General features: G+C 34.4%; 1 protein-coding gene across 3 annotated transcripts in view; it reads right to left on the bottom strand.

Annotated features, from left to right (window-relative positions):
* LOC136025179 (uncharacterized) overlaps window positions 1-27,162 on the bottom strand; it is a 187,732-nt gene that overhangs the window by 31,207 nt on the left and 129,363 nt on the right. Inside the window, exon 4 of one of the 3 annotated variants that reach the window (XM_065700956.1) lies at window positions 22,926-23,015. The exons of the other annotated variants lie outside the window; for them this stretch is intronic. Within the exon in view, the coding sequence (XP_065557028.1) occupies window positions 22,944-23,015 (72 nt within the window). The 3' untranslated portion in view covers window positions 22,926-22,943. The remainder of the gene's footprint in view (window positions 1-22,925; window positions 23,016-27,162) is intronic. 3 annotated transcript variants of the gene reach the window in all.

The following is a 27,162-nucleotide window of genomic DNA, read 5'->3' as shown; positions in this document are numbered from 1 at the left end:
CATTGCAAAGTTACATTGAGCATGCAAAGTTGACTGCTCAGTTGTTTGAATTCTTTGATGAACATGTAAATTTGGATTATGAGAAAAAGATTTGTTTATATACATCAAACTTGTATGGCTTTTCTTTCGTGTCAACTCTTCGATGAGCATGCAACGTTGCATTGCAAAGTTGCATTGAGCATGCAAAGTTGACTGCTCAATTGTTTGAATTCTTTGATGAACATGCAAATTTGGATTATGAGAAAAAGATTTGTTTATAAACTTGTATGGCTTTTCTTTCGTGTCAACTCTCCGATGAGCATGCAACGTTGCATTGCAAAGTTGCATTGAGCATGCAAAGTTGACTGCTCAATTGTTTGAATTCTTTGATGAACATGCAAATTTGGATTATGAGAAAAAGATTTGTTTATATACATCAAACTTGTATGGCTTTTCTTTCGTGTCAACTCTTCGATGAGCATGCAACGTTGCATTACAAAGTTGCATTGAGCATGCAAAGTAGCATGCAATCTTTTATGAGAAAAAGATTTGTTTATATACATCAAACTTGTATGGCTTTTTTTTCGTGTTAACTCTTCGATGAGCATGCAACGTTGCATTGCAAAGTTGCATTGAGCATGCAAAGTTGACTGCTCAATCGTTTGAATTCTTTGATGAACATACAAATTTGGATTATGAGAAAAAGATTTGTTTATATACATACAACTTGTATGGCTTTTCTTTCGTGTCAACTCTTCGATAAGCATGCAACATTGCATTGCAAAGTTGCATTGAGCATGCAAAGTTGACTGCTCAATTGTTTGAATTCTTTGATAAACATGCAAATTTGAATTATGAGAAAAAGATTTGTTGATATACATCAAACTTGTACGGCTTTTCTTTCGTATCAAATCTTCGATGAGCATGCAACGTTGCATTACAAAGTTGCATTGAGCATGCAAAGTTGACAGCTCAATTGTTTGAATTCTTTGATGAACATGCAAATTTAGATTATGAGAAAAAGATTTGTTTATATACATCAAACTTGTATGGCTTTTCTTTCGTGTCAACTCTTCGATGAGCATGCAACGTTGCATTGCAAAGTTGCATTGAGCATGCAAAGTTGACTGCTCAATTGTTTGAATTCTTTGATAAACATGCAAATTTGAATTATGAGAAAAAGATTTGTTGATATACATCAAACTTGTACGGCTTTTCTTTCGTATCAAATCTTCGATGAGCATGCAACGTTGCATTGCAAAGTTGCATTGAGCATGCAAAGTTGACTGCTCAATTGTTTGAATTCTTTGATGAACATGAAAATTTGGATTATGAGAAAAAGATTTGTTTATATACATCAAACTTGTATGGCTTTTCTTTCGTATCAACTCTTCGATGAGCATGCAAAGTTGTATTGCAAAGTTGCATTGAGCATGCAAAGTTGACTGCTCAATTGTTTGAATTCTTTGATGAACATGCAAATTTGGATTATGAGAAAAAGATTTGTTTATATACATCAAAGTTGTATGGCCTTTCTTTCGTGTCAACTCTTCGATGAGCATGCAACATTGCATTGCAAAGTTGCATTGACCATGCAAAGTTGACTGCTCAATTGTTTGAATTCTTTGATGAACATGCAAATTTGGATTATAAGAAAAAGATTTGTTTATATACATCAAACTTGTATGGCTTTTCTTTCGTGTCAACTCTTCGATGAGCATGCAACATTGCATTGCAAAGTTTCATTTAGCACGCAAAGTTGACTGCTCAATTGTTTGAATTCTTTGATGAACATGCAAATTTGGATTATGAGAAAAAGATTTGTTGATATACATCAAACTTGTATGGCATCTCTTTCGTGTCAACTCTTCGATGAGCATGCAACGTTGCATTGCAAAGTTGCATTGAGCATGCAAAGTTGACTGCTCAATTGTTTGAATTCTTTGATGAACATGCAAATTTGGATTATGAGAAAAAGATTTGTTGATATACATCAAACTTGTATGGCATCTCTTTCGTGTCAACTCTTCGATGAGCATGCAACGTTGCATTGCAAAGTTGCATTGAGCATGCAAAGTTGACTGCTCAATTGTTTGAATTCTTTGATGAACATGCAAATTTGGATTATGAGAAAAAGATTTGTTAATATACATCAAAGTTGTATGGCTTTTCTTCTGTGTCAACTCTTCAATGAGCATGCAACGTTGCATTGCAAAGTTGCATTGAGCATGCAAAGTTGACTGCTCAATTGTTTGAATTCTTTGATGAACATGCAAATTTGGATTATGAGAAAAAGATTTGTTTATATACATCAAACTTGTATGGCTTTTCTTTCGTGTCAACTCTTCGATGAGCGTGCAAAGTTGCATTGCAAAGTTACATTGAGCATGCAAAGTTGACTGCTCAGTTGTTTGAATTCTTTGATGAACATGTAAATTTGGATTATGAGAACAAGATTTGTTTATATACATCAAACTTGTATGGCTTTTCTTTCGTGTCAACTCTTCGATGAGCATGCAACGTTGCATTGCAAAGTTGCATTGAGCATGCAAAGTTGACTGCTCAATTGTTTGAATTCTTTGATGAACATGCAAATTTGGATTATGAGAAAAAGATTTGTTTATAAACTTGTATGGCTTTTCTTTCGTGTCAACTCTTCGATGAGCATGCAACGTTGCATTGCAAAGTTGTATTGAGCATGCAAAGTTGACTGCTCAATTGTTTGAATTCTTTGATGAACATGCAAATTTGGATTATGAGAAAAAGATTTGTTTATATACATCAAACTTGTATGGCTTTTCTTTCGTGTCAACTCTTCGATGAGCATGCAACGTTGCATTACAAAGTTGCATTGAGCATGCAAAGTAGCATGCAATCTTTTATGAGAAAAAGATTTGTTTATATACATCAAACTTGTATGGCTTTTTTTTCGTGTTAACTCTTCGATGAGCATGCAACGTTGCATTGCAAAGTTGCATTGAGCATGCAAAGTTGACTGCTCAATCGTTTGAATTCTTTGATGAACATACAAATTTGGATTATGAGAAAAAGATTTGTTTATATACATACAACTTCCATGGCTTTTCTTTCGTATCAACTCTTCGATGAGCATGCAACATTGCATTGCAAAGTTGCATTGAGCATGCAAAGTTGACTGCTCAATTGTTTGAATTCTTTGATAAACATGCAAATTTGAATTATGAGAAAAAGATTTGTTGATATACATCAAACTTGTACGGCTTTTCTTTCGTATCAAATCTTCGATGAGCATGCAACGTTGCATTACAAAGTTGCATTGAGCATGCAAAGTTGACAGCTCAATTGTTTGAATTCTTTGATGAACATGCAAATTTGGATTATGAGAAAAATATTTGTTTATATACATCAAACTTGTATGGCTTTTCTTTCGTGTCAACTCTTCGATGAGCATGCAACGTTGCATTGCAAAGTTGCATTGAGCATGCAAAGTTGACTGCTCAATTGTTTGAATTCTTTGATGAACATGAAAATTTGGATTATGAGAAAAAGATTTGTTTATATACATCAAACTTGTATGGCTTTTCTTTCGTATCAACTCTTCGATGAGCATGCAAAGTTGTATTGCAAAGTTGCATTGAGCATGCAAAGTTGACTGCTCAATTGTTTGAATTCTTTGATGAACATGCAAATTTGGATTATGAGAAAAAGATTTGTTTATATACATCAAAGTTGTATGGCTTTTCTTTCGTGTCAACTCTTCGATGAGCATGCAACATTGCATTGCAAAGTTGCATTGACCATACAAAGTTGACTGCTCAATTGTTTGAATTCTTTGATGAACATGCAAATTTGGATTATAAGAAAAAGATTTGTTTATATACATCAAACTTGTATGGCTTTTCTTTCGTGTCAACTCTTCGATGAGCATGCAACATTGCATTGCAAAGTTTCATTTAGCACGCAAAGTTGACTGCTCAATTGTTTGAATTCTTTGATGAACATGCAAATTTGGATTATGAGAAAAAGATTTGTTGATATACATCAAACTTGTATGGCATCTCTTTTGTGTCAACTCTTCGATGAGCATGCAACGTTGCATTGCAAAGTTGCATTGAGCATGCAAAGTTGACTGCTCAATTGTTTGAATTCTTTGATGAACATGCAAATTTGGATTATGAGAAAAAGATTTGTTGATATACATCAAACTTGTATGGCATCTCTTTCGTGTCAACTCTTCGATGAGCATGCAACGTTGCATTGCAAAGTTGCATTGAGCATGCAAAGTTGACTGCTCAATTGTTTGAATTCTTTGATGAACATGCAAATTTGGATTATGAGAAAAAGATTTGTTGATATACATCAAACTTGTATGGCATCTCTTTCGTGTCAACTCTTCGATGAGCATGCAACGTTGCATTGCAAAGTTGCATTGAGCATGCAAAGTTGACTGCTCAATTGTTTGAATTCTTTGATGAACATGCAAATTTGGATTATAAGAAAAAGATTTGTTAATATACATCAAAGTTGTATGGCTTTTCTTTCGTGTCAACTCTTCGATGAGCATGCAACATTGCATTGCAAAGTTACATTGACCATGCAAAGTTGACTGCTCAATTGTTTGAATTCTTTGATCAACATGCAAATTTGGATTATAAGAAAAAGATTTGTTTATATACATCAAACTTGTATGGCTTTTCTTTCGTGTCAACTCTTCGATGAGCATGCAACATTGCATTGCAAAGTTTCATTGAGCACGCAAAGTTGACTGCTCAATTGTTTGAATTCTTTGATGAACATGCAAATTTGGATTACGAGAAAAAGATTTGTTGATATACATCAAACTTGTATGGCATCTCTTTCGTGTCAACTCTTCGATGAGCATGCAACGTTCCATTGCAAAGTTGCATTGAGCATGCAAAGTTGACTGCTCAATTGGTTGGATTCTTTGATGAACATGCAAATTTGGATTATGAGAAAAAGATTTGTTGATATACATCAAACTTGTATGGCATCTCTTTCGTGTCAACTCTTCGATGAGCATGCAACGTTGCATTGCAAAGTTGCATTGAGCATGCAAAGTTGACTGCTCAATTGTTTGAATTCTTTGATGAACATGCAAATTTGGATTATAAGAAAAAGATTTGTTAATATACATCAAAGTTGTATGGCTTTTCTTTCGTGTCAACTCTTTGATGAGCATGCAACGTTGCATTGCAAAGTTGCATTGAGCATGCAAAGTTGACTGCTCAATTGTTTGAGTTCTTTGATGAACATGCAAATTTGGATTATGAGAAAAAGATTTGTTGATATACATCAAACATGTATGGCTTTTCTTTCGTGTCAACTCTTTGATGAGCATGCAACGTTGCATTGCAAAGTTGCATTGAGCATGCAAAGTTGACTGCTCAATTGTTTGAATTCTTTGATGAACATGCAAATTTGGATTATGAGAAAAAGATTTGTTAATATACATCAAACTTGTATGGCTTTTCTTTCGTGTCAACTCTTCGATGAGCATGCAATGTTGCATTGCAAAGTTGCATTGAGCATGCAAAGTTGACTGCTCAATTGTTTGAATTCTTTGATAAACATGCAAATTTGGATTATGAGAAAAAGATTTGTTTATATACATCAAACTTGTATGGCTTTTTTTTCGTGTCAACTCTTCGATGAGCATGCAAAGCTGCATTGCAAAGTTGCATTGAGCATGCGAAGTTGACTGCTCAATTGTTTGAATTCTTTGATGAACATGCAAATTTGGATTATGAGAAAAAGATTTGTTTATAAACTTGTATGGCTTTTCTTTCGTGTCAACTCTCCGATGAGCATGCAACGTTGCATTGCAAAGTTGCATTGGGCATGCAAAGTTGACTGCTCAATTGTTTGAATTCTTTGATGAACATGCAAATTTGGATTATGAGAAAAAGATTTGTTGATATACATCAAACTTGTATGGCTTTTCTTTCGTGTCAACTCTTCGATGAGCATGCAACGTTGCATTGCAAAGTTGCATTGAGCATGCAAAGTTGACTGCTCAATTGTTTGAATTCTTTGATAAACATGCAAATTTGGATTATGAGAAAAAGATTTGTTAATATACATCAAACTTGTATGGCTTTTCTTTCGTGTCAACTCTTCGATGAGCAAGCAACGTTGTATTGCAAAGTTGCATTGAGCATGCAAAGTTGACTGCTCAATTGTTTGAATTCTTTGATGAACATGCAAATTTGGATTATGAGAAAAAGATTTGTTTATATACATCAAACTTGTATGGCTTTTTTTTCGTGTCAACTCTTCGATGAGCATGCAACGTTGCATTGCAAAGTTGCATTGAGCATGCAAAGTTGACTGCTCAATCGTTTGAATTCTTTGATGAACATACAAATTTGGATTATGAGAAAAAGATTTGTTTATATACATACAACTTGTATGGCTTTTCTTTCGTGTCAACTCTTCGATAAGCATGCAACATTGCATTGCAAAGTTGCATTGAGCATGCAAAGTTGACTGCTCAATTGTTTGAATTCTTTGATAAACATGCAAATTTGAATTATGAGAAAAAGATTTGTTGATATACATCAAACTTGTACGGCTTTTCTTTCGTATCAAATCTTCGATGAGCATGCAACGTTGCATTACAAAGTTGCATTGAGCATGCAAAGTTGACAGCTCAATTGTTTGAATTCTTTGATGAACATGCAAATTTGGATTATGAGAAAAATATTTGTTTATATACATCAAACTTGTATGGCTTTTCTTTCGTGTCAACTCTTCGATGAGCATGCAACGTTGCATTGCAAAGTTGCATTGAGCATGCAAAGTTGACTGCTCAATTGTTTGAATTCTTTGATGAACATGAAAATTTGGATTATGAGAAAAAGATTTGTTTATATACATCAAACTTGTATGGCTTTTCTTTCGTATCAACTCTTCGATGAGCATGCAAAGTTGTATTGCAAAGTTGCATTGAGCATGCAAAGTTGACTGCTCAATTGTTTGAATTCTTTGATAAACATGCAAACTTGAATTATGAGAAAAATATTTGTTTATATACATCAAACTTGTATGGCTTTTCTTTCGTGTCAACTCTTCGATGAGCATGCAACGTTGCATTGCAAAGTTGCATTGAGCATGCAAAGTTGACTGCTCAATTGTTTGAATTCTTTGATGAACATGCAAATTTGGATTATGAGAATAAAGATTTGTTGATATACATCAAACTTGTATGGCTTTTCTTTCGTGTCAACTCTTCGATGAGCATGCAACGTTTCATTGAGCATGCAAAGTTGACTGCTCAATTGTTTGAATTCTTTGATGAACATGCAAATTTGGATTATGAGAAAAAGATTTGTTAATATACATCAAACTTGTATGGCTTTTCTTTCGTGTCAACTCTTCGATGAGCATGCAAAGTTGACTGCTCAATTGTTTGAATTCTTTGATGAACGTGCAAATTTGGATTATGAGAAAAAGATTTGTTTATATACATCAAACTCGTATGGCTTTTTTTTCGTGTCAACTCTTCGATGAGCATGCAACGTTGCATTGCAAAGTTGCATTGAGCATGCAAAGTTGACTGCTCAATTGTTTGAATTCTTTGATGAACATGCAAATTTGGATTATGAGAAAAAGATTTGTTGATATACATCAAACTTGTATGGCTTTTCTTTCGTGTCAACTCTTCGATGAGCATGCAACGTTGCATTGCAAAGTTGCATTGAACATACAAAGTTGACTGCTCAATTGTTTGAATTCTTTGATGAATATGCAAATTTGGATTATGAGAAAAAGATTTGTTAATATACATCAACCTTGTATGGCTTTTCTTTCGTATCAACTCTTCGATGAGCATGCGTCGTTGCGTTGCAAAGTTGCATTGAGCATGCTAAGTTGACTGCTCAATTGTTTGAAATCTTTGATGAACATGCAAATTTGGATTATGAGAAAAAGATTTGTTTATATACATCAAACTTGTATGGCTTTTCTTTCGTGTCAACTCTTCGATGAGCATGCAACGTTGCATTGCAAAGTTGCATTGAGCTTACAAAGTTGACTGCTCAATTGTTTGAATTCTTTGATGAACATGAAAATTTGGATTATGAGAAAAAGATTTGTTTATATACATCAAACTTGTATGGCTTTTCTTGCGTGTCAACTCTTCGATGAGCTTGCAAAGTTGCATTGCAAAGTTGCATTGAGCATGCAAAGTTGACTGCTCAATTGTTTGAATTCTTTGATGAACATGCAAATTTGGATTATGAGAAAAAGATTTGTTTATATACATCAAACTTGTATGGCTTTTCTTTCGTGTCAACTCATCGATGAGCATGCAACATTGCATTGCAAAGTTGCATTGAGCATGCAAAGTTGACTGCTCAATTGTTTGAATTCTTTGATGAACATGCAAATTTGGATTATGAGAAAAAGATTTGTTTATATACATCAAACTTGTATGGCTTTTCTTTCGTGTAAACTCTTCGATAAGCATGCAACATTGCATTGCAAAGTTGCATTGAGCATGCAAAGTTGACTGCTCAATTGTCTGAATTATTTGATGAACATGCAAATTTGGATTATGAGAAAAAGATTTGTTGATATACATCAAACTTGTATGGCTTTTCTTTCGTGTCAACTCTTCGATGAGCATGCAACGTTGCATTGAGCATGCAAAGTTGACTGCTCAATTGTTTGAATTCTTTGATGAACATGCAAATTTGGATTATGAGAAAAAGATTTGTTTATATAGATCAAACTTGTATGGCTTTTCTTTCGTGTCAACTCTTCGATGAGCATGCAACATTGCATTACAAAGTTGCATTGAGCATGCAAAGTTGACTGCTCAATTGTTTGAATTCTTTGATGAACATGCAAATTTGGATTATGAGAAAAAGATTTGTTCATATACATCAAACTTGTATAGCTTTTCTTTCGTGTCAACTCTTCGATGAGCATGCGACGTTGCATTGCAAAGTTGCATTGAGCATGCAAATTTGACTGCTCAATTGTTTGAATTCTTTGATGAACATACAAATTTGGATTATGAGAAAAAGATTTGTTGATATACATCAAACTTGTATGGCTTTTCTTTCGTGTCAACTCTTCGATGAGCATGCAACGTTGCATTGCAAAGTTGCATTGAGTATGCAAAGTTGACTGCTCAATTGTTTAAATTCTTTGATGAACATGCAAATTTGGATTATGAGAAAAAGATTTGTTTATATACATCAAACTTGTATGGCTTTTCTTTCGTGTCAACTCTTCGATGAGCATGCAACGTTGCATTGCAAAGTTGCATTGAGCATGCAAAGTTGACTGCTCAATTGTTTGAATTCTTTGATGAACATGCAAATTTGGATCATGAGAATAAAGATTTGTTGATATACATCAAACTTGTATGGCTTTTCTTTCGTGTCAACTCTTCGATGAGCAAACAACGTTGCATTGAGCATGCAAAGTTGACTGCTCAATTGTTTGAATTCTTTGATGAACATGCAAATTTGGATTATGAGAAAAATATTTGTTTATATACATCAAACTCGTATGGCTTTTTTTTTTCGTGTCAACTCTTCGATGAGCATGCAACGTTGCATTGCAAAGTTGCATTGAGCATGCAAAGTTGACTGCTCAATTGTTTGAATTCTTTGATGAACATGCAAATTTGGATTATGAGAAAAAGATTTGTTTATATACATCAAACTTGTATGGCTTTTCTTTCGTGTCAACTCTTCGATGGGTATGCAACGTTGCATTGCAACGTTGCATTGAGCATGCAAAGTTGACTGCTCAATTGTTTGAATTCTTTGATGAACATGCAAATTTGGATTATGAGAAAAAGATTTGTTGATATACATCAAACTTGTATGGCTTTTCTTTCGTGTCAACTCTTCGATGAGCATGCAACGTTGCATTGCAAAGTTGCATTGAGCATGCAACGTTGCATTGCAAAGTTGCATTGAGCATGCAAAGTTGACTGCTCAATTGTTTGAATTCTTTGATGAACATGCAAATTTGGATTATGAGAAAAAGATTTGTTAATATACATCAAACTTGTATGGCTTTTCTTTCGTGTCAACTCTTCGATGAGCATGCATCGTTGCGTTGCAAAGTTGCATTGAGCATGCTAAGTTGACTGCTCAATTGTTTGAAATCTTTGATGAACATGCAAATTTGGATTATGAGAAAAAGATTTGTTTATATACATCAAACTTGTATGGCTTTTCTTTCGTGTCAACTCTTCGATGAGCATGCAACGTTGCATTGCAAAGTTGCATTGAGCATGCAAAGTTGACTGCTCAATTGTTTGAATTCTTTGATGAACATGCAAATTTGGATTATGAGAAAAAGATTTGTTTATATACATCAAACTTGTATGGCTTTTCTTTCGTGTCAACTCTTCGATAAGCATGCAACATTACATTGCAAAGTTGCATTGAGCATGCAAAGTTGACTGCTCAATTGTTTGAATTCTTTGATGAACATGCAAATTTTGATTATGAGAAAAAGATTTGTTGATATACATCAAACTTGTATGGCTTTTCTTTCGTGTCAACTCTTCGATGAGCATGCAACGTTGCATTGAGCATGCAAAGTTGACCGCTCAATTGTTTGAATTCTTTGATGAACATGCAAATTTGGATTATGAGAAAAAGATTTGTTGATATACATCAAACTTGTATGGCTTTTCTTTCGTGTCAACTCTTCGATGAGCATGCAACATTGCATTGCAAAGTTGCATTGAGCATGCAAAGTTGACTGCTCAATTGTTTGAATTCTTTGATGAACATGCAAATTTGGATTATGAGAAAAAGATTTGTTGATATACATCAAACTTGTATGGCTTTTCTTTCGTGTCAACTCCTCGATGAGGATGCAACGTTGCATTACAAAGTTGCATTGAGCATGCAAAGTTGACTGCTCAATTCTTTGATGAACATGCAAATTAAGGTAGGAAATGAGGTTGTATTGCTGATATATATCAAACTTGTATAGCTTTTCTTTCGTGTCAACTCTTCGATGAACTTGCAACGTTGCATTGCAAAGTTGCATTGAGCATGCAAAGTTAGAAAGGTGACAAGAGTGAGTGTTGTAATTATCGAGGCATTAGTCTGGTCTCTGTTGGTAGCAAATTACTGAGTAATATGATACTTTTTAGACTGAGACATGCTGTAGACAAAGTTTTAAGGGAAGAACAATGCGGTTTTAGAAAAGTAGAGGATGTGTCGACCATGTTTTCACTCTTAGGTTAATAATTGAGAAGTCCCTTCGTTGTCAAACACCTTTGGTCCTTAGTTTTATCGATTATGAGCAAGCTTTCGATTCTGTTGATAGAACAGCGTTAACAAAGGTCTTATCGTTATATGGTATACCAGAAAAATACATTAAAGTGATTTGTGCTATGTACGAGAATAATACTGCTGCGGTTAAGGTAGGAAATGAGGTTAGCAACTGGTTTTGTATTAAATCAGGAGTTAAGCAGGGTTGTGTTCTATCCCCCTTTATATGGATCATTTAGATAGACTTCGTCTTAAGGAGCACAGGAAAGGCAATTGGAGACCATGGAATAAATGGGGAGGAAGAACGCTCCTGGACTTAGATTATGCTGATGATTTAAGCATATTAGATGAAAGTGTGAGCAAAATGAATGAATTTTTAGAGGTTTTACGAGTTCAGGGTGCTAAAATATGCTTGAAAATTAATGTTAAGAAGACTAAGTCACTAAGGCTAGGAATAAGTGAAGATGAACAGGTGATATTAGGTAACGAAAAGATTGATCAGGTTGGGAGCTTCAGTTACCTTGGTAGTATTATTAGTAAAGATGGTGGGAGCAGTGAAGATGTTAAAAGTAGAATAGCTAAAGCTCAGGGTGTTTTTTCACAGTTAAAAAAAGTTTGGAAGAATAGAAAGATAAGCCTACAAACCAAGATTAGAATATTGGAAGCTACAGTGATGACAGTGGTCAAATATGGCTCTGAAGCATGTGCACTCCGAAAAGCAGATGAAAATTTACTAGATGTTTTCCAGAGAAATTGCCTACGGATTGTTCTGGGTACCCGGCTGACTGACCGTATTTCAAACAGTAGGTTGTACGAAAAGTGTGGTTCAATCCCGCTTTCTGGGGCTATAATGAAAGAAAGGTTGAGATGGCTAGGCCACGTTCTATGGATGAAGGATGACAGATTACCGAAGATTGTCCTTTTTGGCCAACCGTCTGGGGCTACACCGAAAGCAGGTCGTCCTTGTCTGGGTTGGGAGGATGTCATAAATAAAGATTTAAAGGAAATGGGAATTTCCTGGGAGGGTGTAAAGAGGGAGGCTTTAAATAGATTAGGCTGGAGGAGGAGTGTTTGTAGCTGTGTTGGCCTCAGGCGGCTTGGTGCTGCAGTGAGTTATTAGTCGTAGTAGTAGTTTATGCATGAAATATTATTTGACTTCATTTCTACTCTTTTTTGGTTTATTTTTTTTTATTCTCTTTACTTTTATTTAAAAACATTCATCTTGTAGAAAAAGGTTTATTAAATAAATTTCTGTTCGTTTTTATTGACATTTGGTTTTCTTTTCTATAAAAATCAATGGCTTAACCTGCTATTTTTATGTTGAAGAATATTTTTGTTGACATACACTGTTTGAAAATTTGGATACATACAGTACTGTTTAATTTAATTTTAAACTTACTCCAGTTTTCCTGGAAAATAAAACTTAAAATCATTCCCAAAATATTGTATCCATGCTCCAATTTTCCTAGAAAATAAAACTTAAAATCATTCCCCAAATATTGTATCCATGCTCTAATTTTCCTGGAAAATAAAATTTAAAATCGTTCCTAAAATATTGCATGCATGCTATTTTGACAACGTAGATATATTTAACTCGTTTGATTTGCTTCAATTGTAAGAGCAGATTGAAGAGCCCTGAAAGTTTCATCTTTATACCGTCAGTGGTTCTTGAGATATTGCTGAGGCGTATTATTGGCAACCAGCATACACGTAGTGCCTTTTGATTTAGTTTTAAGCAGAAGCAATAGCAAGAGAAACAAGAGTAGCATTAGTGATTGCAGTAGCAGTATTATTAGTAAGCAATAAAGGTATTTACATTGTGCCTTTTTGGTCTAGTGCAACATCCTCTCCTTATGCCCTGATAGTTTCAACTTAATACCTTTAACCGTCTCATGTTACGTCCTGTTGATAATCTGCAAGAATATAATGTGTTTTGGTTTAGTCAAACATCCCCCTCAACAGTCTTCGAAAATTTCATATTAATATCACTAGTCTTAATAATTTTATAGCTAATAGCAGCAGTCATACTACTGCAACTACTAGTAGTAGTAGTGTACATATATAGCGTTTTTATTAATTCAAAATATCCTCAGCACACTATGAAAGTTTTAACCTAATTCTAAGCTGTCCTTGGTATGCAGCTGATACGGCCATTTGACTGCCTCCATAAATACAGCATGTTACAATTTAATTTTATGTACCAACTACCCCCCCTAGATTTTCTGAAAATATTTCCTTAATTCCTTAACCTTACTAGTAGCATTGGCAGTAGTTGTAGAAATAGTAGGAGCAGTTTATATATAACAGCTTTTGGTTGGTTCAAAATCTCTCTTGATATGCAATGAAAATTTCTTCTAAACTTTTCCTTTTATTTACTTGCTACGGCCTTTTAATAACCTGTATCCAAATAGGGTGTTTCAATTTAGTTCACTTTCCTTTTCAACATTCCCTTAAAGTTTCACTGTAAGAACCTTAGCTTCAGTTGCACTATTATTAGTTGCCGTAGCAGTTGTAGCAACAATAGTATTCACATTTTGTACTTTGCCTTGTTCAACACCTACGACTACAGCAACTGTGGCTAAGGGTAGAAAGTTGAAACTCTCTGGGAATGTTTAGGTGATGTTCAACTAAATAAAAAAAAAAACTCTGTACAAGCAGGTTGTCAACAGCGCGTATGAGTAGTATCCTAGGAATAGTCCAGTGTATTAAGTTATAACTTTCAGGACATTTTCAAGGGGATGTTAAACTAGGCAAAGCACAAAATATGAATACTATTGTTACTACAACTACGTAGTTCTTAGCAGCCTGGCTAAAAAATGAGGTTATACAAGTTCGGCCTACTTTCATCCAAAAGGGATGGATTTTCTAAAAGATACAGCTATTTATCATAGCCTTGTGCTTTCTTTTCCATTATGTTCATTTTTATTTCAATGGATGTCAGGTCACCAACGAATAGCTGTACATCCCTATTACGTATAGCCTGTTGTTTTTCTAACCTATCTTGCCTGCCTACGATCTTTCTTCCCGCGCTTGCCTTTCTTATTCTTAGACTCCTGTTTGCAATCCATAACTACTGGAATCAACAAATGAAATCAAAGTAATGCTCGCCTCTTATTACCCACGAAGCTCAATCATGAATTAATGCTGCTTTTATTAGGGCATGGCTGAAACCTTAATACTAGAGAATATTTCAGTGTAGATACCAAGCCAAAATTATTTGATAAGTTATTGCTATTGAGTTTATCGTCACTATCACTATAATAATTTTGTCGGGAGCCTTTCTTTCTGTTGAGGACAATACGTATGCTGCGTATTTCAGAATTTTGCTGAAAGTTATCTGTCTGAATCCCTCCAGAACTCAAATATTCTGAGATAGAGCCAAAGCAAGGGCTTGACTAGAATTTTTTTTGGGGGGAGGAGCATAAATCTTCACAAAATATATACAAAATTAGTTTAAATTTATTTTTACTAGTTTTTTTTTACGGGTCTTAAAAAAATTTTAGGAGGGAGGTTTCAAACCCAGTACCCTCCCTGGATACGACCTTGAATAACTGTAGTTATTAGCTCAATTGTATCAACTGGAGGAGGCTTGTGATATGCCGTAGAGACTTCTAGCTGGTCAGCATATGGAGGACACTATGTTTGGGGCATATATAACGCTTATACTTGGATACCGGATGATAAATTCATTAGTAAGTGTTCTTCAAATCAAGTTTGTGTTTAGTGTTAATAGTGCTAGTAAGCTTCTAGTGTTATTGTATTTTTTTTTTATCAACCATATAGTAAAAATTAAACTCTTCATACAGATTCCTGATTTGCAAAAAAAATTGCTGATTGACTAAGATATTTGAACCTGTCATCACATTGATCTTTTTTTTTCATTTCCAAAGTTATTTCTGTTTGGAATTTCGGGAGTTATTCAGTTCAGTGACTCCATGAGAAGCTAGGAAAATATGGCAAATGTAAGAAAATCTTACATCAATTTATTTTGCCTGCTTGTGCTAACTCAAAGAGCATTCTTTCAAACAGTTCGTGGTAACGAACTGAAGTAAGGAGCGACCCGGCTAATAGTAACCAAAACTCTAAAAAACGGAATTTTGTTAGTAATAGCTACAGCAAAAGAATGGTATTTTAATGCTGATTTTAAATATATAAGTTTAATCAAGTTTAGTCTTACCCATCAAAAGTTACGAGCCTGAGAAAATTTGCCTTTTTTTAGAAAATAGGGGGAAACACCCCCTAAAAGTCATAGAATCTTAACAAAATCACACCATCAGATTCAGCGTATCAGAGAACTCTACTGTAGAAGTTTCAAGCTCCTATATACGAAAATGTAGAATTTTGGATTTTTTGTCAGAAGGCAGATCACGGATGCGTGTTTATTTGTTTGTCATTTTTTTTTTTCCCAGTGGTGATCGCATCGACCCAGTGGTCCTAGAGTGTTGCAAAATGGCTCATTCTAACGGAAATAAGAAGTTCTAGTGCCCTTTTTAAGTGACCAAAAAAATTGGAGGGCACGTAGGCCCCCTCCCACGCTAATCATTTTCCCAAAGTCATCGGGTCAAAATTCTGAGATGGCCATTTTATTCAGCATAGTCGGAAAACCTTATAACTATGTCTTTGTGGACGACTTACTCCCCCACAGTCCCCGCGGGAGGGGCTAAAAGTTACAAATTTTGACCTGTGCTTACATATAGTAATGGATATTGGGAAGTGTACAGACGTTTTCAGAGGGCTTTTTTGGTTGGGGGGGGGAGTTGTTGAGAAGAGGGGGATATGTTGGGGGAACATTCCATGGAGTAATTTGTCATGGGGAAGAAAATTTCCATGAAGGGAGCGCAGGATTTTCTAGCATTATTAAAAAAAAACAATAAAAAAATAAATATGAAAACCTTGACGTCCAGTGGTGGCGCAGTGGATTTGACCTTAGCTTGGTAATACGGGACCAGAGATCGAATCACACTGCATGAATGCACTGCAGGGCCGACGCAGGGACCTTAGTAGTCAAGAAGCGTCGTTAATTCTTAAATAAATATAAAAAAGGAGCAGCATTAAAATGAACAAAAATTACTACACTTATGAGGGTATTCGTCCCCTCCTCAATACCTCACTCTTTACGCAAAAATATCTTTTGTAATTTCAACTATTTATTCTACGGCCTTTGTGATTCAGGGGTCATTCTTAAGAAATTGGGACAAAACTTAAGCTTTGCTGTAAAGAGCGAGGTACTATTATCCTGATATTTTCCTGATCTTATTTCAAACATCACAACATTTTGATGAAAATATTTCGTATTTTGAATTGTGCATCTGCTTATTTCCGTCTTATTATAAAAAAAAACAGTACATTTGAACAACACCATCACATATTTTCCTAATATCTGTGTGTACCTACGTATGTGATTTTAAGACATGAAAAATAAACTGAAAAATTTTTAAGTTTAAAAAGAACCAAGTCATAAAAAAATGTCACAACAAATATGATTTTTTTTAATGTGAAAAACCACGACTTATTTCGAAAATATCAAAAGTGAATTTCTTTTGTTATATGTATATTTAACGTCATTTAAGGTATGAAAAAAAAGTTGAACAAATTTTAAAATCCCAAAACAAAGTTGAAAATTTTTAAGTTAAAAAAGATCTAAGTAAAAAAAGAAAAAAAGGCACTACAAACATTATTCTTCTAATAGGAAAAACTACGAGTAATATATATATATATATATATATATATATATATATATATATATATATATATATATATATATATATATATATATATATATATATATATATATATATATATACCATACTCGTTTTATAATTCGAAAATATTACAAGTGAATTTCTTTTGCTCTAAGTATATTAAATGTCATTTTAAGACATAGAAAAAAAATTAAAGCAATTCCTAAGTCTCCTCCCCTCTAAAAAGTTGAAATAATTTCTAAGCTGAAAAAAAGTTAAAAAAATAATTTTAACTTCAAAGGGGGGGGGGGTAAAGATTGGAGAAGGTGTATTGGGGGCCGTAGGAGGTGGAATGTGGTCCATAATTTCCCTCGAAAAAATTCCTTAATAAATGATTCATTGGGGACAAAAGTTTGCCAGTTTACTTTCTCCTAACAGTTTATAATTTATTTATAGAATTGTTATATTTAAATGATGCGCTCGTAGGAGTATAGGCAAATGAGATGTTCCCCTCATTTCCATAGGAAATCTTCAGAGCTTCAGGCGTGCTTTCCAGCCCTGGAGCCCCTATGTTACTGTTTTTGGAGAGAGAAGGGGGTCCTGACTCTCAAAATGTTCCTCTCTCTCTTTGTCATTGTTTCTCGTCTTTAAACAAGATAAGTGACTAGGATGACATTTTATTCAACACCTGGGATTGATAAAAAGCGAACAATCTTTTTTGCACTGAGTTTGTCGTGGCCTTAAGGAATTTGTTAGGGCCACTTTTTATCTTATTTTGTGAAAAGATATTCGTAAATAATTGTTTTTTTATTGTCTTATAGATAAAAAAAATACTTTTTATTTGAAGTGTATCACGACTTCCTTGGTGATGGACGATTCTTTTTCGATGATTGGCCCCCAACAACTCCCGGCGGAAGGCAAAAAATTAATAGATCGGTACCTGGATCACACAGATCATAGGTCAATATATAAAAAAAGAAAAGTTCCTTGGTAATTAACAACTAATCTTTAGAAATCTTAACAAAGACTGTAGCTAACTCGTATCATTATTTTCTAATTGGATAAAAAAAAACGTCCTATAAATACCATTGCAAAACTCGAAGGATGGACTTGAAAGTTGTTCAGTTTCAATTTACTTTAATCAGGACCAAGTCTGGTACAATCAGAATCTGTGCTGTAGTGTGATGGTTTTAACGGGGAAAGTTTTTTTTTATTTCAATATTTTTGTGTGACACTGTAATGCACCAAAATTGACAAAGAAATAAACATAAGCGGTTTGTTAATATGGCTGATTTTTTTACTATAGATTCAAGGAATATAACTACCGTTTCTCCTGGACCAAACTTTTTTAAAATGAGTTATGCGGTATGTGCAGTAGTAATAATTGAAATCATAACTTTTATATCTGTCAGTAAGACCTCTACTCTAATCAAATATTCAAGGCTTGATAAAACCGTAATAAAATATATTAGATATCTTTTAATATGTGCAGTTGTCTCTAATGTTATATATACGATTCATTACTTGGCGGGAATATTTCATGTAGACTGTGAAATTGTTTCGTTTTTCGGTCAGTTAGGGGCAAGAATTACATACACAGTTCATTCAATTTCTATTGGTATACTAGCAATAACGAAATTTTTTGTCGAAAAGAAAACCTGGTTGTATCATTTAATTATCTGTATGTTGGCTTTCCTGTCGGCCCTGCCCGGTTGGATCAATATTTTTTCACCAAAAAAACATATACTTTTTTGTATTTGTATCGGAATCACTGATGGTTGTATCGAAATTCCATCAATAAGAAAATTGTTCTTTCTTATCGGAGTGTCTTGCTTTTTTTATCTAATTCTTGCTTACTATCTTATTTTTCTTGATAACCGTCACCATTATAGGTTAAGACTAAGGAGTGACCAGAAATTATATTTGGGACTAACTTTTGTCCCTGTTTGCCTCTATGGAGTTTTCGATGTTTTTCAACGGCCATTAATTGTTCACATATTTGAGGGGTTTGGTGTAACTGGACTTAAAGATAAATTTGATTTCATTATCCCTGTTCAGTATTTCGTCGGCTCTTTGGATTTTCCACTGTTTTTCCTTTTTTATAACCGACATTTACTGAAACGTCCTGCTCCAGTAAACAGAGTATATCCGGTAATTACATGATGTTTAGACTTATTTTAAAAATCAAAAATACAGAAATAAAAACCAAAACAAATTTAATGTAAAAATCATTGTTTTTTTCTAGCTTAGGAATTGGTTTAGAATAAGGTGTGCTCTCTGGCTTAAAAGAGTAGTATTTATGGTTAGAAAGGCCTTTTTTGAATTTTTTTTTTACCGCTCCTTGAAACCTAAGAGAGGATCAAATCCTCTTTAACGGGGCGAGATTTGCTATGGGGTGGGAGGTGGGAGGGCAACCTCTCCTCTAAGACCTCAGTTTACCCCCTCCACAGAACTTAGTTCGCCCCCCAGCTGAAATTTAGTTTCTCCAAAAGGTTTGTCAAAACTAAGATAAGCCTGCATAATTTAAGCATCCACAGAAACGGGCCAGTTTTCTTGAGTATATCTTCACCTTTTATTCCTGTATGGCTCATTTTTTAGTTTTCACTGTCGTTTTCACTTGATTTGGGAAAATTGGATCCAACATTGTCACTCCTCTCCGAGGATTTTGACGAAATTGCGCAACTGCTCTTTAGCTCTTATGAAATCGTGTTAAGTGTGGCCGCCACCCTTCTTCAACCGAAGTGACCTCCAGTGAAACAAAGATAAAATTAGATTGTGGCTTAAGCCCCCGTCACGCTTCTGCAACTACTGAAAGCCAAGATAAGCAGCCAAAACCAAGACAGTTCAATTATCATTCAATCTTACAAAACTAAAATTATTCTATTAAATATTTTAATTTCTCCTGTTTTGCCAAGGCAGTACCTGGTTTTAATTGAATCATCTCAATTTTTTTTTTTACTTAAAACTGAGTGCCTATTTATTTGAAACCTTAAAATTTACATTTTTCAATGTCATTAATTGGGCATATTGAAATTTTTTTGTTTCAACCCACCTACTCTGCGTGTTTATAGATCCTAGATTTCATTACTATATAACGATTGCGGTGTTTCATAGCCAATGTTGACACCTTGAATATGATCAAATTTCTGACCATATTTAATTCCCATTTTAGATTTAGTAATTTCACTTAGAAATAATTTTCCTTTTTTTTCGTAGTAGCAAAATAAAATATCGCTAGAAAGGACAATCTATTTCCGACCAAGTTTTAAATGCTCTTTTTGCAATTTTGTGTTATGATGGTTTCTCGCGGAAGATTGGTTCGCAAGAAAATAATGATGGTAGAATCCATCTCGGCTAACTTTGTGAAATGTTGTACAGTAGGAAAGTTGACATTTGAACGGTTTGTTAGCAGTCAGTTTTAGAAACTAGACACACTTTAGTATTGATTTGTGACAGTTCATCAAGTGAATAGTCTCGTTTTATGCCTATTCTGTTTATCGTTTTACATCACCCCTGTTTTCTTCAGTAAATAAATTCTAGTTGTCCTCTAATCTTTTTCATTGTTGTAAGTAGGGCGGTACCCATGGGGAAGGGGGGCTAAAGGGCTGAAGGCCCCCTATATGTTTCATGTCGAAAAATTATCTTAGATAAATCGACAAATTGGATTTTTATAAATACTATTGTCTATGTTGAATTTTTTTAATACGTAAATATAAAAAATTAGCAATTCTGTTTTTTCTAAAGATTATTTGAGTTATCGTTGCGACCTTAATAACTATTTTACTCAAGAGATTAATATAAAATCGTCAAGCCATCCTCACTTCCTTCCAAAAACAGGATAATTCAGAATTTCTTTTTTGATTATGTATTGTGTCTCTTAGTCAAGGATGAAGCATAGAAGGCAGGCTTTTCTTAATTATCCTTTACCCCTTTCCTAAGGAGAATTATCTAATTTTACCCCATTATGATACAAAAAACTTCAAATTTCTGACGTTCAAAGCCAATCGACTTTCGTGCAATATTGTTTCTTTTCTGTCCAATCTTTAGTTTATCACTGTGGCTCGGTCCTTAAAAGTGAAAACAATGGTATTTTATGAAAATTAAAAAAATCTTACCTGTATAACCTTTAAAGGATCGCAATGCTTTGGGAATACAACAAAATTTTGTAGTAGTTCGTTTTGTTCAGTCATTCTTCCGTTCAGTTGTTACTCATATCAAACAGTTCGTGGTAAGGAACTGTAAATGAGAAGTTTCTCGGCCCAATACTAATCAAAACTCTAAAATAGGAACTTGATCGTATTAGATACATCAAAGAACTAACATACTGATTCCAACTCTGTACAATTTATCATGTTTAATTTTACCAATCAGAAGCTGCGAACAACAGAAAATTTGCCCGATTTTAGAAAAAGGGGAAATATCACCAAAAACTTATATGACCTTACCGAAAATCACGCAATTAGATTCAGCATATTAGAGAACCCCATTGCAGAGGTTTCTAGTTCTTATTTCCAGAAAAGTAGAATTTTATATTTTTTGCCAGAAGAAAGATTATGAATGTGTGTTTATTTGTTGTTTTTTTTTGTTTCGCCCCAGAGGTGATTTTATCGAATCAGTGGTCTAGAAGATAAGGAGTGGGCTCATATGAAAAGAGATCTAGAATCGTTCGATCAGAAAACTATCCTTGTTTCGCGCTGAATTTTTCTATTTCTCGTAAAATAACAAATGAATGTGGATTGAAAGTTTAATGTACTTATACTAATATTTATCCTTAAAGTCATTTTAATTTTCAATTTGTTAAAGTTACAAAAGTGAAATCACATAACATGTATTTTGTTTTCATTAAAGTGCAAGTAATGTTCTAATCTTCAGAAGGATATAAGGGGTTTCAGCCCTAATCATCTTGGTTTCTGCTCGTGTTGAGTTTAAATCGGCTATTTATTGTAATATCTGTTCGTAATGGGTCTCACTTATTTATTGGTGGTGATTTGTGGTAGTTGTATACATGAAAAATTATTTGATTTCATTTCGGCTCATATTTGGTTTTAATGTCTTTTATTCTCTTTACTTTTCTCTAAAAAACTTATTTTGTAGAAAACAGTTTATTAAATCAATTTTTTCTAGTTTTTATTGACATTTGATATTCTTTTCTATAAAAATCCATAGCTTAGCTTACTATTTTTGTGTTGAAGAAAATTTTTGTTAACATATACCCTTTTGAAAATCTGGATACATATAATACTGTTTAATTTAATTTTAAACCTACTCCAGTTTTCATGGAAATAAAACTTAAAATCACTCTCAAAATATTGTATCCATGCCATTTTGACAACGTGGATGCACTGAACTCGTTTGATTTGCTTCAAATGTAAGAGCAGATTGAAGAGCCCTGAAAGTTTCATCTTTATACCGTCAGTGGTTCTTGAGATCTTGCTGAGGCGTATTATTGGCAACCAGCATACACGTAGTGCCTTTTGATTTAGTTTTAAGTAGAAGCAATAGCAAGAGCAACAAGAGTAGCATTAGTGAATGCAGTAGCAGTATTATTAGTAAGCAATAATGGTATTCACATTGTGCCTTTTTGGTCTAGTGCAACATCCTCACCTTATGCCCTGATAGTTTCAACTTAATACTTTAAGTCGTTTTGAATATATTCCTGATACGTCCTGTTGATAATCTGCAATAATATAATGTGTTTTGACTTAGCCTTTTATACTACCGCTCATAAGAGTTTGAAGGGATCTTCTAATTCAGCTCTAAAAATATAAAAATTACGTAAAGTGGTATCAGCTAAATAAAATTCAGGCAAAACAGGGGGTTGAGCTGGTGAAACTTTGTTCTGGTTCCCCCCCCTATGACCGTGAGGGCCGAAAACCTGTTCCTGCAGCACCCCTTTGACCTCACTAGGTGGCACTTAATTTAACACACTTTCTAAGAACTCTACGTCTTGGCCAAGACCCCTCACGAAAGAATCTGAATAAAAGTTTGGGTAATGTGTACTAATAGCGCTCACCTGAACACTTAAACCCCTCTAAGGTTTACTTTCCCAAGGTTGCGTACATGCATTGTCATGAAATTCCGCTGCGAATGTGTGTATGTGAACCTAGGAAATAATGAAAGCTTATTAGCTTATTGAAACACTCTCGACCCCATCCTGTGAAAGAATTCATATTAAATTGAAAGAGAATATATTATTACTCTGAATTTTGTTGAGGGGGTCGCAAAAGACCCTTCGGAGGCATTTAGACCACAATACTACCTATAGGTTTAATGACCCGAAATTATTCCATAGGATTTTCCTTCACAACCATAGCCCTTACACAAACAGTTATAAATTTAAATAAGAAATTTTCACGTGAATTTGTATAATGTGCGCTTTCTCTGCGTTTCAGGTATTATAATGTTCTAAAGACACTTAAAAAACTTATTGAGGGGGAGGTTGTGTCCATTGTCAGGGCTCAACAGAAATTAATTAACAGATCCTTGATCCATTTTGGTTCTTTATTAATGGATACCTGAAAAAGATTGTTATTCCCTTAAAACAATTATGGTTTTAAGCTCTGAAAAGAATATTAATTTAAGGCTTTTCATAGCCTCTTCTTAGAGGCAACAGTAAAACGATAAGTTCTCAACATTAAAAGCAGGATCTTGAAAAACACCCTATTTTTAAAGCACTTTTTATTTCTAAACGAACTCATTATTTTTAAGGGAATACATTTTTTTGGACAGGACAATACCATTAAACCCCCCTCTCAGAGATTTACCCCATTGTTAGAGTGAACAAAAACACAAATTAGTTAGAAAAAGTGGTAAGTTTTTAGAGAAATATCCAAGCATTTGCACTTACAATAAGATCGACAGTTGCAGGTGGAGGGCCGAAGGGGCGCATCACGGCATTACATGGGGTGCTCAGAAATTACATCAACTTTACTTTCATATGGCTTAGGGGACGCTGAAATGTCAGCAGGCTCACCTTGCCTGGGTGTCGCAGGGTGTCTTGAATGGCTGACACACGCAATGACCTAAGGTTTTGATGGGGTCACGGAGGGACCGCCAATTTCGCCGTGTATGTGACCATCTCCAGACTTTGTAGGGCGATTGTTGTTGCATTGCATTCCCTCATCCTATTCGGAAGAGGGGAATATTGGTCCGAATTTTCATTAAATAGAAAATTAATTTTAGTTTTCCATGAAGTGAATAAATGCATCCTATTTTCAACATGTAACCACTTTTATTGAACTCATTGCACCCCTACCCACATTGATAGTAGGTGCTCCCCCAATAAATGTCTAATCCCAATAATAAATCCCAATAATGATACGAAACTATTGACGGCAAATGATATGTAAAGCACTTTCCACTTAGAGGAGTTTAAACTTTCTTGACCTTAGTAAGGCAGAAAAAAATAGAATTAGCGAATATCACCGTCTGTAAACTTGCGTTTTTATTCTTGCTATAGTATAGTAAAGGAAATCTGTTGTTCGCATGAACTTCTAGTAGTTCACACATAGCTACACATGTCCCCAAGCATATCATCAAAATTCTTGCAATAAAAAATTAAATTTTTGGTGTTCCAAATAATTTTAGCCTTAAAAATTTTAATTCCTTAGCATTCGCAAAATTCCTATTTATTACTCTCTCAAAAAGTCACTTCAGGCTTAACTGCCCCCTCCTCCTCAGTGCTGCAAGGTGAGGAAGCGGCGTCAGCTCGCAAAAATACAGGGGCACGAAATCAACGTATAGGGGGAAAGATTTGCCGTTTCACTATAATTTCAATGAAAATGCAAAAAGCCTTTCCTCTATAAAATACTCTCCGAAATTGATGATTTGCTTTAAATAATCGATTATGTACATTTTCATTGATTTATAGATAAATATTATGCTATACAGAAATTTTCCGAGGTGAAACAATATGCTCGATTTCTTGAATATTCGCTCCTTTTTCATAATTAACTATGTGGGATAAGCTTGATGTTGACCGCTTAAAATTGAACTAGTAAGAACTTGAATAAAACTAAGGTCACACCCCTCAGAAATCAACAATCTAGTGTAAATACACCATGCTTTTTTAAATAATTTTACGATAAACTCAAGGATTATGTTTAAGCATAAGTCGGTTAATTTGCGGTACATTCATAATATAATAGTGTTCAAGTTTGTTAAACAAAGGAATGCCCCCCCCCCTTATGTAATTATCGCAAGAGCAGCTGTTCAGCAGAAACTAAGCCATTATATGACGGAAAGGTAATATTAATACTTTAACCCAGCCTACCTATTAATACTTCTTTTTTTTTAACAAACTGATAGAATATGTTTCGAAAAAAGCGGAAAAGTGTTTCGAAATTTTCGACGGGGTAAAAGTATATATTTCACAATAGAAATAAGATTAATTTGTCACTGAGGGAACCAACTAATAGTCTTTTGTTCACAGAAAAGTCAATACTTTATCTAACTTTTCTGGTCATAGATAATTGCGGCAAAAATCCCTTGTTTGCTAACACGAAATGGCAGAGAATCATGAAAATATCGAGATGATGTAAGGACCATGCCCTTACTTTAGGTGGGATGATTGGAGATTTTTTTAAAGGAAATCATGATTTGTCAAGCCCTTTGAAGTTTTTGTTTAAAGAGCGAAAGAAACTATTATGTAAGAACCAAAGTAATCCTTATTTGGTGGGCCTTGAAGGTTTTAATGATGTAACAAACGCCTGCATCTTGAAGGGGTCAAAGGAATACCCATCCGCTTGTATGGATATCCTTGGGCTACTTGCCGGTAGAATTGCGGGTGTACTAGCCGATTAAGCGCCTATGGCCTCTCGACTGCGATATTACCGTCCTATCGCTTGCCACTCTGTCTGTGAATATGAATTTTCATGTACTAGACCTATTAAACCGAGAAAATGGTAAAAATATATGAAAGATGTGTATTTAAGAGAAATCTTAAATACAGAGAAAATCTGAGTTTGATCAATCCGAACATAACAAAAGGTGGAAAAATCTATTATCATAAAAAAATAGGAAAAGATGTCATTAAATTCTAAAGATTGTCCTAACACAAACTTACAAAATGATAAATTGAAAGAAAGTTTTAAATACTGCTAGTTCATGTGTAAAACGATACTCCAATTATATTCCCGCCCCTCAATTCGTGTCACCTTGAAAAAGGAAGTTTGATTTAAATTGATAAGATAGAAAGTTTCGATGAACGAAAAAAGTGATATATGTTTTGGGCCCCTGGAATGACCTACCAAAGATATCAGGTCTTCATAGGAAATCCCCCAAAAGGGAAAAATCCTGAAACTAATAATATTCATTTTTTTTAGATGGTTCAAAGGGATACACAAACTCTCTGAAATTTGATGAAATGCCTACGCCCCATGACCTCCTCCCTCGATATAACTCCCAAAAATTCGAGACAACCCTACTCCAAGTGTATCTGTCCCCCCTTCGTCATTGTAACGTCTGGTTGGTATTAATCCCTTACGAGATTGAGAAAATTTGGAAAGATTTGTATGTTTATAAGATTTTGAAAGTACACCATACAGGGAAATCTAAAGACCCCCTCCCATGAAAATGTGAAATAAGATTTATGAATTAAAACAATGTTAGGGTCCTAATACAAAATTCAAAAATAAGAAAGAAAAATAGCAAGAAAGAAAGTTTTGAATGCTGCTAGTTCATAGGTAAAACCCTACTCCATGCATTTACCCACCCCCTTATTTCATGTCACCTTAAAAAAAGAATTTTCATGTAAATTGATAAGATAGAAGGATTTGAATAGCGAAAGAAGAGTAATGTATGTTTTGAGCCCCTGGAACTAGATGCCAAACGATAATGGTTCTTCATAGGAAATCCCACAAAAGGTAAAAAACTCTTGAAACTCTTAGTATTTATTCTGTTTAGATGATCCAAAGGGATACATAATCTCCGTGAACTTCCTCCCTCCCCGTGACTTCCTCCCTTCTTTTTAATACCCCCAAAATTGGAGACAAACCTGTTCCAAGTGCATTGCCCCCCTTCTGTCATTGTGACGGTCTGGCCGGTATTACCTCCCTACGAGGTTGAGAAAATCGAGGTTGAGAAGATTTGTATGTTTGTAAGATTTTTCGTATTGGAAAACAACTTTGTAGAACCGATTAATTTATATCCCATCAAAAATGATTGATAACGAAATGTGCTAGAGATAGTTGAAAAGGAAAAATTCTGATACATGAAAAAATTACACTTAGCAAGAAAATGCTATCGGAAAG

Source organism: Artemia franciscana, chromosome 3 (assembly GCF_032884065.1).
Source record: "Artemia franciscana chromosome 3, ASM3288406v1, whole genome shotgun sequence".
In the NCBI taxonomy this organism is placed as follows: Eukaryota; Metazoa; Arthropoda; class Branchiopoda; order Anostraca; family Artemiidae; genus Artemia; species Artemia franciscana.
This window is presented reverse-complemented; position numbering and strand designations above follow the sequence as displayed.